Here is a 15031-nt window from a genome sequence, read left to right as displayed (position 1 = left end):
GCTCCAGACGCGCAGGCTCAGTAGTTGTGGCTCACGGGCCTAGTTGCTCCGCGGCATGTGGGATCTTCCCAGACCAGGGCTCGAACCCGTGTACCCTGCATTGGCAGGCGGATTCTCAACCACTGCGCCACCAGGGAAGCCCTCTTTTTATTTTTTTATACAGCAGGTTCTTATTATTCATCCATTTTATACATATTAGTGCATATATGTCAATCCCAATCTCCCAATTCATCACACCACCCCGCCCACCACCACTTTCCCCCCTTAGTGTCCATACATTTGTTCTCTACATCTGTGTCTCTATTTCTGCCCTGCAAACCGGTTCATCTGTACCATTTTTATAGGTTCCACATAGATGCATTAATATACGATATTTGTTTTTCTCTTTCTGACTTAGTTCACTCTGTATGACAGTCTCTAGATCCATCCACGTCTCTACAAATGACTCAATTTCGTTCCTTTTTATGGCTGAGTAATATTCCATTGTAGATATGTACCACATCTTCTTGAGGTGGGCTTGTATTGCTATAAACTTCCCTCTTAGAACTGCTTTTGCTGTATCCCATAGGTTTTGTATCATCATGTTTTCATTGTCATTTGTCTCTAGGTATTTTTTGATTTCCTCTTTGATTTCTTCAGTGATCTCTTGGTTATTTAGTAACATATTGTTTAGCCTCCATGTGTTTATGCTTTTTACGTTTTTTTTCCCTGTAATTGATTTCTAATCTCAGTGTTGTGGTTGGAAAAGATGCTTGATATGAGTTCAGTTTTCTTAAATTTCCTGAGGCTTGATTTGTGACCCAAGATGTGATCTATCCTGGAGAATGTTCCATGTGCACTTGAGAAGAAAGAGTAATCTGCTGTTTTTGGATGGAATGTCCTAAAAATATCAATTAAATCTATCTGGTCTATTGTGTCATTTAAAGCTTCTGTTTCCTTACTAATTTTCTGTTTGGATGTTCTGTCCATTGGTGTAAGTGAGGTGTTAAAGTCCCCCACTATTATTGTGTTACTGTCGATTTCCTCTTTTATAGCTGTTAGCAGTTGCCTTATGTATTGAGGTGCTCCTATGTTGGGTGCATATATATATATATTTTTTTTTAATTTTTATTTATTTATTTATTTATGGCTGTGTTGGGTCTTCGTTTCTGTGTGAGGGCTTTCTCTAGTTGCGGCGAGCGGGGGCCACTCTTCATCGCGGTGCACGGGCCTCTCACTATCGCGGCCTCTCTTGTTGCGAAGCACAGGCTCCAGACGCGCAGGCTCAGTAGTTGTGGCTCACGGGCTTAGTTGCTCCACGGCATGTGGGATCTTCCCAGACCAGGGCTCGAACCCATGTCCCCTGCATTGGCAGGCAGATTCTCAACCACTGCGCCACCAGGGAAGCCCGGGTGCATATATATTTATAATTGTTATATCTTCTTGGATTGATCCCTTGATCATTATGTACTGTCCTTCCTTGTCTCTTGTAACATTTTTTATTTTAAAGTCTATTTTATCTGATATGAGTATTTCTACTCCAGCTTTCTTTTGATTTCCATTTGCATGGAATATCTTTTTCCATCCCCTGACTTGCAGTCTGTATGTGTCCCTAGGTCTGAAGTGGGTCTCTTGTAGATAGCATATATATGGGTGTTGTTTTTGTATCCATTCAGCAAGCCTGTGTCTTTTGGTTGGAGCATTTAATCCATTCACATTTAAGGTAATTATCAATGTGTATGTTCCTATTACCATTTTCTTAATTGTTATGGGTTTGTTTTTGTAGGTCCTTTTCTTCTCTTGTGTTTCCCACTTAGAGAAGTTCCTTTAGCATTTGCTGTAGTGCTGGTTTGGTGGTGCTGAATTCTCTTAGCTTTTGCTTGTCTGTAAAGCTTTTGATTTCTCCATCAAATCTGAATGAGATCCTTGCCGGGTAGAGTAATCTTGGTTGTAGGTTCTTCCCTTTCATCACTTTAAATATATCATGCCACTCTCTTCTGGCTTGTAGAGTTTCTTCTGAGAAATCAGCTGTTAACCTTATGGGAGTTCCCTTGTATGTTATTTGTCGTTTTTCCCTTGCTGCTTTCAATAATTTTTCTTTGTCTTTAATTTTTGCCACTTTGATTACTGTGTGTCTCAGCGTGTTTCTTGTTGGGTTTATCCTGTATGGGACTCTCTGCGCTTCCTGGACTTGGGTGGCTATTTCCTTTCCCATGTTAGGGAAGTTTTCAACTATAATCTCTTCAAATATTTTCTCGGGTCCTTTCTCTCTCTCTTCTCCTTCTGGGACCCCTATAATGCGATTGTTGTTGCGTTTAATGTTGTCCCAGAGGTCTCTTAGGCTGTCTTCATTTCTTTTCATTCTTTTTTCTTTAGTCTGTTCCGCAGCAGTGAATTCCACCATTCTGTCTTCCAGGTCACTTATCCGTTCTTCTGCCTCAGTTATTCTGCTATTGATTCCTTCTAGTGTAGTTTTCATTTCAGTTATTTTATTGTTCGTCTCTGTTTGTTCTTTATCTTCTAGATCTTTGTTAAACATTTCTTGCATCTTCTTGATCTTTGCCTCCATTCTTTTCCCGAGGTCCTGGATCATCTTCACTATCATTATTCTGAATTCTTTTTCTGGAAGGTTGCCTGTCTCCACTTCATTTAGTTGTTTTTCTGGGGTTTTATCTTGTTCCTTCATCTGGTACATAGCCCTGTGCCTTTTCATCTTGTCTATCTTTCTGTGAATGTGGTTTTTGTTCCACAGGCTGCAGGATTGTAGTTCTTCTTGCTTCTGCTGTCTGCCCTCTGGTGGATGAGGCTATCTAAGAGGCTTGTGCAAGTTTCCTGATGGGAGGGACTGGTGGTGGGTAGAGCTGGGTGTTGCTCTGGTGGGCAGAGCCCAGTAAAACTTTAATCCGATTGTCTGCTGGTGGGTGGGGCTGGGTTCCCTCCCTGTTGGTTGTTTGGCCTGAGGCGACCCAACACTGGAGCCTACCTGGCTCTTTGGTGGGGCTAATGGTGGACTCTGGGAGGGCTCACGCCAAGGAGTACTTCCCAGAACTTCTGCTGCCAGTGTCCTTGTCCTCATGGTGAGCCACAGCCACCCCCTGCCTCTGCAGGAGACCCTCCAACACTAGCAGGTAGGTCTGGTTCAGTCTCCTTTGGGGTCACTGCTCCTTCCCCTGGGTCCCGATGCTACACTACTTTGTGTGTGCCCTCCAAGAGTGGAGTCTCTGTTTCCCCCAGTCCTGTTGAAGTCCTGCAATCAAATCCCGCTAGCCTTCAAAGTCTGATTCTCTAGGAATTCCTCATCCTGTTTGCCAGACCCCCAGGTTGGGAAGCCTGACATGGGGCTCAGAACCTTCACTCCAGTGGGTGAACTTCTGTGGTATAAGTGTTCTCCAGTTTGTGAGTCACCCACCCAGAAGTTATGGGATTTGATTTTATTGTGATTGCAGCCCTCCTACCGTCTCATTGTGGCTTCTCCTTTGTCTTTGGATGTGGGGTATGTTTTTTGGTGAGTTCCAGTGTCTTCCTGTCAATGATTGTTCAGCAGTTAGTTGTGATTCTGGTGCTCTCACAAGAGGGAGTGAGCACACGTTCTTCTACTCTGCCATCTTGAACCAGTCTCTAGTTCTAGAATGTCTTGAGTCTAATCCCTTATTTCCATTCTTATTGTCTCTTGCCCTAACACAAACTCTCAACATGTTGTATCTGAACTTTTAGAGTAGCTTCTTCATTGGTTTATCTTCTCTTGAATCTTCTTTCTTCTCCTTCTCTTGAATTATTTTTATAAAATGCATGTCTCATCCTGGAAACATTTAGATTCCTTAACATAGAATAAAAGATGCTTCAAAATCTTACCCTAACATCTTGGTCTTTTTTTTTTTTTTTTTAATTGGAGTATAGTTGCTTTACAATGTTGTCTTAGTTTCTGCTGTACAGCAAAGTGAATCAGCCACACTTATGTATATATCCCCTCTTCCTTGGATTTCCTTCCCATTTAGGTCCCCACAGAACATTGAGTAGAGTTCCCTGTGCTGTACAGTCTATTCTCATTAGTTATCTGTTTTATACATAGTAGTGTTTATATGTCAATCCCCATCTCCCAATCCATCCCACCCTTCCTTTCCCCCTTGGTATCCATACATTTGTTCTCTATGTCTATGTCTGTCTGCTTTGCAAATAAGTTCATCTGTACTATTAACATTTTGGTCTTATCAGTTGGTACTCTTTACTATGTAACTTCTACTATCCAGGAAATAAAAATGGAGAAGTGAAGGAGGAAAAAAAGTAGTACACACTTTCCACTTTTAGAATCCCACCTTTTAAAAATCTCTACCACATTCGAAAAATATTTCAATCACACAGAGAATACAGTAATCACTGATCTCTCTGTTTCTAAAATGGGAAAATTTAAAAGTCTCAGTGAAATTTAGGAAGGACTTAGTAACTGAAAAAACTTTAGTAAATACTTGTAGCTGATGAAATTCCTAAGAAAAGGAAAGTCAGGCTCTTGGTGATATATATTTTTGTCATTGACTGTAGTTTTTCTTTTTACTTAATAGGGATGAATACATTGCTTTGTGCTCCCATTCAGACCCAGATGCCCCAGAGAGAGGTATGAGTTCATGCAAGTGCCTTCATATTTTAATCTTCTTTGACAGTTAAAACTTTTAAAACACAAAAAATTTCATGTTAGTGACATGACTTAGGGATTACTTACCAAAATGGACCAACATAGACTGGAAAAACTATGTACCTTTCCAGTTAACTAAGTATACTTAAATCACTGCCAGTGTAAATAACAGGGAAATATGTTAATTATATAAGGACTTCTCAACTTTAGTGGGCATATGAATCATCTCAGGATTTTATTAAAATATAGATTCTTACCCAGCAGATCTGTGGTAGGTCCTGAAATTCTATAGTTCTAACAGTCTCCTAGGTGATACTAATTCACTGGTCCACAGACCATACTTTGAGCAATAAAGAGTTAGACTGTGTGCTTACAAGTAAAACCACTGCATTCAAGGACAACTCAACCACCCAACAGTATAGAGTGTACTATAAATTAGCCATCATGCACTTATTCCTTCCAAGTCTTTTTTACTTAGAATGAGAATGACCTATCTAATATAACAATTAGAATTTACATTATAGTTACATTTGGTATTGTCAGTCTTTTCAGTTTTTAGTCAGTCTAGGGGTGAATAATTAACCTTAACTTTTAATTTGTTCAGAAACACTAAAAGTATTCACAGACTTCAGAAAAAAATTTAAATAACAAATTACGTGCTGCACACCACACCATTGATTCAAACAAACCAATGTAACATGAAACCATCATCTAGGATTGTTTATATAATACTCTTTCTATATAGTACATGTTATAAAATACCTTTTTAGAAGTTTGCATTTGATTTGATCTCTTATATTTGCTTTCTTTGTAGATTTCAATTACAGAATACAACCATGAAAGGAAACATGCAAATGACCAGACAGTCATCTTTTCAGATGAAAACCAGATGGACCTGACAGCAAGTCACACTGTAATGATTACCAAAGGCCTTTTAGATTGCACCAAAAGTGAAAAATCAGCCAAGATAGATACCACATCATTTCTGGCTAACTTAAAGCTCCACATTGAGGATGCAAGAATGAAGAAAGAATTAAATTTTTCCAGGGATCAAAGCACTTCTTCAGAAAAGAAAATAAATTTCAATGACTTTGTAAAAAGATTGAAAACAGGAAAATCGAATGCTTCTCCTTTTACAGGACCTGATAAAGAAAATTCTGAGATGCCTATTCATTCCAAAGAATCAAATAGGGCCTCTTCTATGCACCAAATGCATGTATCTCTTAGTGTAGATGAAAATAGCAGTAATATGACTAGACTCTTTAGAGAACAAGATGATGGGATGAATTTTACCCAGTGTCATACAGCCAATATTCAGACTTTGGTTCCCACATCCAGTGAGCCCAGCTTAAGGGAATTTAGAGGTGATGATATTACAACTTATGGCAATGACTTTATGGACCTGACAATTAACCACACAATACAGAAGTTACCTTCAGCAGATAATCTGTCTGAAATAGAAAATCAAACTCAGAATGTCATGATGGATGTTTCAACAGGTCATGGAGCTAAAGCACTAGGACAGAAGACAGTCTTTAAGGATAAACCGAATGATGCTTTTCAGGACCCTTCCTTAAACCCTGAAGGTGACATACATATTACCAGCAGTCATATTACAGGGAGAGAAATTCAGACAGTCACACAGACTTCCAACCAGGATGTCAGAACATTGGCCATGATCTCAGAATCTAAACATTCCAGTCCAGCTATTCAAGATTATAAGACATTTTTCTGTTCTAGTTGTAATGATGCCATGGAACTGACCAAGTGTTTCTCAAGTATGAGAGAGGAGAAGAATTTGCTAAAGCATGACAGGAGTTATTCTAAAATGTATCCCAATCCAGATGCCATCTCTCTTCTCAGGGAGAATACTATTTATTCGGGAGAAGAAAGCATGGACATTACCAAGAGTCACACAGTTGCAATAGATAATCAGATTTTTAAACAAGTTCAGACAAATGTACAGATAGCAGCTGCACCAGTATCTGAAAAAGAAATGATGATCCAAAATCACATAATCGTGTCAGAGGACAGGGAAATGAACATAAATTATAGCTCAGTTCCTCATGTATCTAAGGAAAGATTACAGCAGAGCCTGGAAAATCCTTTATTTATTTCATTGACTGACAAAAGGACTGAAATCTTCACAGATGAAAATATGGATTTGACTAAAAGTCACATAGCTAATGTAGGAAGTCAGTTTCCTCTTGCATCTTACAGTCTGGCATCTGAGAATACCAGTAAATCTCACTCTCACAGCATAAGCCCTTCAGATGAATGGGAAGAAATGACCAAAGGTCATATTGAACCATGCCGACAACCAAACATAATATCTAAAAACATCCCAACTGACACCTGGGACAAAGGAAAAGATCAAGTTTTGAATATTTCACCCTATCTTGATAAAGGTTCTCCTCAGTCACCTGATATTAACCAGAACATAGCAACAAGCCATAATATAGTATACTCTGGTGGAGATCTTGATAAACAAGTACCACTGAGAAATAATAGAAATACAGTTTCTTGTGAGCAATCTTTGTTTCCTACTACAAAGCCATTGTTTTCATCAGAAGGACAGTCTGCTATGAGAAATCATAATACTGCTGTTAACAGTCAAACAGTGAAATCTGTACCAGACCAGAATTCTAAACTGCCTGAGCCACTGAGGAAAAGTTTAGGCAGTCCTACACCTGACTGTTTTCATGACAAGATAATTATTTGTTCAGAGAAGGAGCAAAATATGGACCTAACCAAGAGTCACACTGTTGTCATTGGATTTGGTCCTTCTGAAGTACTAGAACTAGGTAAGACTAATTTAGAAAACACTAACAACCAGCTAACAACAGTAAACAGACAGAAAGCTGTAAAAGTTGAAAAATGTAATGAAAGTCCAATAGAAAAAACTGGAGTATTTATTTCTAATGATATCATGGGTGTGTTGAAGGACAAAACTGGAATTCTGAATGAAAAGCAAGATGTCAAAATTTGTGAAAGGAATAGTCTTGGCAGACTAAAAATTGATAAGACTGTTGTATTTTCTGAGGGAGATGAGAATGATATGGATATCACCAAGAGTTATACAGTGGAAATAAATCATAGACCTTTACTAGATGAACATGATTCCCATTTGGTGCCTTTGGCAGGAACTTCTAAAACTGTTTTGTATACATGTAGGCAGGATGACATGGAAGTCACCAGAAGTCACACAACTGCTATAGAATGTAAAACTGTCTCACCAGATAAAATAACTACTAGGCCTGTGGACAAAACTGTAATGTTTATAGATAATCACGATGAACTAGAGATGACAAAGTCCCATACTGTTTTCATTGACTACCAAGCAAAGGAGAAAACTGTGCTTCCAGACAGCCCTAACTTTGAACTATCCAAAAGAAAAAGCCTAGAAAAATCAAAAGTGACACCTAATCCTGCTAAGGAGGGTGTTTTCTTTCCGGACAATGGTGAAAGTGATCATTCAGTAGCAAAAGTCAGCCAGCTGACATTACCGGGGGAATGGTCTAATAGTGATCCTTTAGAGAAAGCTGAAGCATTTATATCTGATGATAACATGGAAGTATCTAAATCAACCACTTGGAAAAATGACAAAGATGTACGAAAGCCTGGATTTCTGAATGAATCCCTATCAGGCAAAAGTCAGAGAAGGAAGAGCCTTAAACTCAAAAATGGCAAGACCATTGCATTCTCAAAGAATGACAGAAATGATATGGATGTCATCCAGAGTTGTACAGTGGAAATAAATAACAAAGGTGTCCTGGAAGATAGAGAGGACTCCCATTGGGTGCCTTTGGAAGGAACTTCTAATACTGTTTTACATACATGTGGGCAGGATGATATGGAGATTACCAGAAGTCATACAACTGCCTTAGAATATAAACCTCTCTCACCAGATAAAAGAACCACTGGGCCTATGAACAAAACCGTTATGTTTGTAGATAATCACAGTGATCTGGAAGTTACTAAGTCTCACACTGTTTTCATTGATTGTCAAGCCATGGAGAAAATACTTCAAGAGTACCCTAAATTTGGAATAGCAAAAGGAAAAACCTTGGGTGTTTGTTTTCCTAAGGATGGTAGCTCTGTTCAAGAAATCACTAAAGAACAAGCACTGGCTGTAGAAAACAAAATTGTTCTTCACACTGAGCAAAAGCATCATGTGATACCCTTTGTTCCTACTGATACATTGTCTGGGGGTCAAGGTGAGACAGAAATCAAATTCCATAGCACTGCTGTGGATGAAGAGGTCATGAAAGTTGTAGTCCAGGCCCATGTATTGGAAAAAGCCAAAATTGAAAGCTGTCACTTAAATAGTACAGATAGAAGAAATATGGGTTTTACAGGCAGTTCTGCAGCTGCTACTTGTGGATCCAGTGATAATTATTCCTGTTTACCTAGTGTTGTTTCCTTTTTTGATAATTTGGAGGAGAATGGCATGCCCTTATGTGATAAAGATGATGTAAAAGCCAGTCATTGCCCAGTGCAAAATGATCTTCCTTATGCAAACAATTTAGCTAGTGAATATTATTTGAAATCTGAGGGACTGCCTCTTTCTGCTCCTTGTTCTTTGTTAGAGAAGGAAAAAGTTGTTCAAACCAGTACCCAAGGACAGTTAGACTGTGTCCTAACAGTACTCAAAGATCAAGATCTGATTAAGGAGCCCCCAAATCTATTAGCTAATGAAACTTTAGTATATGGTGAAGATTTGGGGGAGATGACTAAACTTAACTCAAAGCAAGTATCTTGTAAGCTTCCAAAGGATCAAATGGAGGCCTTTGTTGATAATGCAGAGCATAGTTTAAAGAAGACCTTTGTTGATGATGTTTGTGTTGCTTCTCAGCATCATCTGTCAACCCAGCAACGTCCATTACCTCAACAAGGACAGAGTATTGTCAGTAAAGATGAAACAATATTGTCTAAATTGGGAAATAAGAATTTAAATATTGTTAGAGGAAATTCCTCTGAACCCATATGTGAAAACGATTCCACAATGCTCAATAATGAGAAACAGTTTACTATGGCCTGTAAAAAAGAACTGAAGAAAAATATTCAAACAGCTAAATGTAATACAGCTATAGATTTCCACAGTAACTCAGACTTGACTAAGCAAGTTATTCAAACTCATATCAATCCTAGAGAAGCATCAGATCCTGTAATTGCATCTAATGCTGCAACTTTTAGTAGTATCAAACCACATCTGAATAATTTGAATGAAAAAACTGAAGAATTTTTAGATTTCCAACCAGTTCATATACCACCTTTTCCAGAACAATTACTTGAATTAGTAAATAAGGCACACAGTAATAAGAGTATAGTGCAAGCTACAGAAATACATAATGTTAACATAGTGTCCAGCAGTGTTAAAGATCATAGGGATGAAGAAAATAAAATTTCTCATAATGGAGCTGAAACCATCTCTGTACCATTAATGACGGCTATAAAAGATAAAGTGAGGAGATGTTCTTTGGGAATATTTTTGCCCAGATTGCCAAACAAGAGAAACTGTAGTGTCACTGGTATTGATGACCTGAAGCCGATTCCAGCAGACACAACTGATTTAAATAACTTAGAAACTCAGCCAGTCTCCAATAAACATTCAGATACTGGATTTGTTGCAGCTAAACTGAACTTAAGTCCATCTCAATATATAAATGAGGAAAATCTTCCTATATATCCGGGTGAGATTAATTCCTCAGACTCTCTTAGCATAGATACTGAGGAAAAGGCTTTGACTGACACATACCAAAAAGAGATTTCACCATCTGAAAATAAACTGGAAGAAACCTGCAATAGCCAAAAAAGAACCTGGGTACAAGAAGAAGAAGATGATATTCAGGATGAGAAAAAAATCAGAAAAAGTGAAATTAGGTTTAGTGATACCGCACAAGATCAGGAGGTGAGCTCTGTCTTGAATTAAGAAATGTTCTTGATTTTTTATGAGTATTCTTGAATTTTAATTTTAGTCTCGGGTAAGCAGGAATTGATTATTTCCAATTATAGGCCTGGAGAAATATTCCTATGTAGAATCTTAAGAAATTAATTGACTAGCATTATACTAGTCATCTTAAACCTTTCTTAAATATTCCCATGTAGAATCTTAAGAAATTAATTGACTAGCAGTTAGACTTAAACACAATTTGAAGTGACAAATGGTCACAAAAAATGAAATGGCAAGTAGTACAAAAATTAATATCAAAATTGTGTAATTCTAAATATTCTGTCACTTCTAGTGATTTGTCATTTTGGCTTTGCATATGAGAATCTCTAGCCAGGGTATATGTGGTTTGACAAGTCATCTTCAGTGTGAAAATATTTGGAGGGTAAAAAGTTTTTTTATTATGCAAACTGCTTAAAGAAAAGCTGGACTGAATTTTCTTGGCTAATGAGGATATATAGAAGCTGAAAGTCCATTTCTTTCGAGGATGGGAGAATGCCTAGATCAAGCCCAGTATCTCAAAGTGAAGTAAGTGAGATTTTGTGTTTATTTAAAAAGTCATAGAAGGTCCTTTCTTTATTTTGCAACACCTAGGCTTCTTAGATGTCCTGAGGTGACAATGTATGATAAAAAGTAGAGCTAGTGAATTAACCAATTTGTAAATATCTTCGTTATAATTGATAAAAAAGCAACATCTTGGACATGGAATTGTTAAACCATCGCTGAGAAATGTATGTCAGGACTTGTTCATTAGGTTGGCAGCAGAGGGGCAGAAGGAAGTATAAAGGGAGGGCTATATGTGGATGTGTTCATATTTAAATTTTGATGATAACCACTGATGTGTGTGTATCTCTTGGCTGTACTATAGGAATATGTTGTTAAGTAATTCAGTGGAAACATACCTCCTTGCTAATACTTTAATAGTTTAGATAATGAATCCTCTTAGAAGCATTATACTTTACGTACTCTGTTGCATTATGTCTCACTTTTAATTGAACATTAAGGGAATGTAGTATTTTAGTCGTAACTGCCAATATCTTTATCTAGAGGCCTGTTGCCATTTTTGTCTTTTATGAAATTTTTGTTGCCAAGAAAGGCAGGATTACATTTTTTCCTTCCAAATTGAGTTGGTTTAGTGTATTCTTGGTTATCAAAATACTCATAGCTTTGGGACTTTTAAATGGTAAATATTCATGATGTGTGAAAAAGCATGATACATAACTGTATGATCTTAATTATATAAAAATGGATGCTAAGTTTTGTAGGTACACAAACGAGACCTAGGACAACACATCAAACAGTAAACTGCTTGTGATTGTGGATGATTTTGTTTTTTCTTCTTGTGTTTTTTGGTTTCCTATTTTGCACATGTTAACTTTTAAGAAATAAGTGTTATTTTAAAAACCTTTAAAAAAAAAAGGCATAGATTATAAAAGTTGAGGGAACACTGATTTGGATAACTTGTCACTGAAACTGAGTTTTACAGGTGGAGAAAGTATCATAGGTTCATAGGGGACTTCCCTGGTGGTGCAGTGGTTAAGGATCCGCCTGCCAGTGCAGGAGACACGGGTTCAATCCCTGGCCCAGGAAGATCCCACATGCCGCAGAGCAGCTAAACCCGTGTGCCACAACTACTGAAGCCCGCGTGCCTAGAGCCCGTGCTCCGCAACAAGAGAAGCCACGACAATGAGAAGCCCGCGCACCACAATGAAGAGTAGCCCCAGCTTGCCGCAACTAGAGAAAGCCCGTGCACAGCAACGAAGACCCAACACAGCCAAAAATAAAAAAACAAATAAATTTATTTTAAAAAAAAAGGAAGTATCATAGGTTCATAGAAACAAAGTTTAAACTCTGTTAAGAAATATGTGAATAAGCTTAGAAGATGATTTCAGTGGTTCTTTAAGGTGAGGTCCTGAGGAAATTGTTCATCTATGAAGCTTTGAGAAAGTTGTAACAGTAATATAAAATGTATAACTGAATAGATTCTATGAAAGTTAGTATTATTTTGTTCAATAAATATTTATTGGGTATCTGCTATGTCCTAGGTACTGTTTAAGTCCTGGGAATGCTTCAGTGGGAATTTACGGACAAAAATCTGTTCTCATAGACGTCACATCCTAGCACTTAGACAAGGAATATATTGCCCTTAAAAACATAAGCAGGACTTCCCTGGTGGTGCAGTGGTTGAGAATCCACCTGCCAATGCAGGGGACGCAGGTTCAATCCCTGATCTGGGAAGATCCCACATGCCGCGGAGCAACTAAGCCCGTGTGCTACAACTACTGAGCCTGCGCTCTAGAGCCCGTGAGCCACAACTACTGAGCCTGCATGCTGCAACTACTGAAGTCCGCATGCCTAGAGCCCATGCTCCGCAACAAGAGAAGCCACTGCAGTGAGAAGCCTGCGCACTGCAACGAAGAGTAGCCCCCGCTCACTGCAACTAGAGAAAGCCCGCACGCAGCAATGAAGACCCAGCTCAGCCAAAAATCAATAAATAAAATAAATTTATTTTTAAAAAAAACATAAGCAAGTAGGTAGATGAAAATGGCATTTAAGGCTGTAAAGTCAAATGGTTAAAATGGTCAAAGCAGGACCATATGACTTATTTGACTTCATCCAAAGGAGTCTTGGTCACCTGGGGAAGGAAGTACTAAAGCCTGGAAATAAATGCCTTCTCTGTACTCTAGACAGAGCCATCGTGTACAGCCGGTATTCTCTTCTGGTTTTCTGCAGTGTGGTAGCCCTGACCGTGGTGACTAGTAGTTGAAAAATTGGATAGGTCAACATTTGGTAGCTCATAGGATATGGCTGTAACCTAGATACCTCTGGGGAACATTTGCTTTTATAGTATAATGCACAAAGTTATTTCTATATATTTTTAAATAAAATTACTTTGAACTCTAAAAGCCTAAAAAGTTACCTGTTGCTTATTCTAATTCTTTACTAAGGTATTTTATATGATTATAGATAAATTTTATGTTCGAAGTATTTCTCTTAACATTGAACATTTAGTCATTATAAGTATACACTGTCATAACATTATTCTTATGATGTTTCTTTATTGATCATTTCAGATTTTTGATCACCGTGCTGAAGGAGCTATAGATAAAAATGCTAACAGTGTGTTGATAAAAAGCCTGAGCAGGACCCCATCTAGTTGCAGCAGTTCTCTGGATTCAGTCAAGGCTGATGGGACCTCTCTGGACTTCAGCAGTAAGACCTTCATGAAGGCTAAATAAAGAAGTCATCTGCTTACTTGACTAATATAGAAGTCATCTGCTTACTTGACTAATAATAAATGTATTTCAGTTCAGGAGATACTTGAAAGTTGTATAAGCTTTTTGGTAGTTGATAAGTAAAGTCATACTTAGTTTATTTTTAATTCTTAGTTATTTTAATAAATTGAGAAGTGTATATTACAAAAGTGATTTTCTTAAGAGGCTTATAATTAGTAGGGAAACATATGGAGCCTTAAAACTGTAATACACTTTGCCCTACAAATGACTGTCTTCCCAGAAAAATCCTAGCGGATAGCTTCAAGAGCAATAACCACACATAAACCTGAACAATAACTAAAATTAAGTTTACAATTTAATTTTGACTTTTTCATCACTTGAACTTGCTTTACTTGTAGCACACCCCAGTAGTCAAATAGAATCACAGTTCCTCAGAGATACCGTTTGTGAAGAGAGCTTGAAGGAGGTATGTTAAAGTAGTTCTCATTTCTAATGCAGCTTATTTCCTTATTTTGTTTTCTCGTTTAATTTTTTTTTAATTATGAAATATTTCAAATATACAGGAGACTAGTTTTCTTTTTTTTTTTGGTTAAGGATCCAACATGGCAATTAATTATGTGGAGTAGAATCACAATTGGAAGACCTACGTTTTGTTGGGTTTTTTCCCAATTTTACTGTTACTGAATAAACTTAAGAAATAATATTAGATAAAATCTGCTCATGTATAGCCTACAAATATCTGGATAGTGTTTCCACAAATATATGCAAAGTACTTTAAGCCATTTAGAAACAAAGGAGGTGGTTATAGTCAAAATGACTCACTTTGAATGGTCATGCAAACTTTTTTTTTTTTCCTCAGAAACTCAAAGATGGGAGAATAACAATAAAGGAGTTCTTTATACTTCTTCAGGTCCACATTCTGATACAAAAACCTCGACAGAGCAATCTCCCAACCAAAGTAAGTTCAGTTTCTTGGCAAAATAGTTATCTCAGTTAAAATATATTGTACTTGTTTACTAAACTGCATCAAAGCAAGCATTTATTAAAAAACAAAAAAAGAATCTAAGGAAGCAAATTTTCCTATATAAGGTTTTCCTGTAGAAGGTACACTTGGGGTTAGCATAAAAATTGATTTTTTTAAAAATAATCATGAATTTTGAAAACGTGAAATTTTATTTTTTTTCATTTCTTGCCGTCTATTTTGTTTTTTATACTGTTTCCTGAACATATGGTTTTTAA

The 15031-nt window shown here is 37.5% G+C and overlaps 1 protein-coding gene across 1 annotated transcript in view; it reads left to right on the top strand.

Moving 5' to 3' along the window:
* The window catches only part of KNL1 (kinetochore scaffold 1), a 64185-nt gene that overhangs the window by 26375 nt on the left and 22779 nt on the right, over positions 1 to 15031 (top strand). Inside the window, exons 9-13 of the mRNA XM_059915577.1 lie at positions 4536 to 4588; positions 5421 to 10517; positions 13631 to 13769; positions 14191 to 14258; positions 14652 to 14750. Coding sequence (XP_059771560.1) covers positions 4536 to 4588; positions 5421 to 10517; positions 13631 to 13769; positions 14191 to 14258; positions 14652 to 14750 — 5456 coding nt within the window. The remainder of the gene's footprint in view (positions 1 to 4535; positions 4589 to 5420; positions 10518 to 13630; positions 13770 to 14190; positions 14259 to 14651; positions 14751 to 15031) is intronic.

The sequence above is a fragment of the Balaenoptera ricei genome, chromosome 2 (genome assembly GCF_028023285.1).
Source record: "Balaenoptera ricei isolate mBalRic1 chromosome 2, mBalRic1.hap2, whole genome shotgun sequence".
Lineage (NCBI taxonomy): Eukaryota > Metazoa > Chordata > Mammalia > Artiodactyla > Balaenopteridae > Balaenoptera > Balaenoptera ricei.
This window is presented reverse-complemented; position numbering and strand designations above follow the sequence as displayed.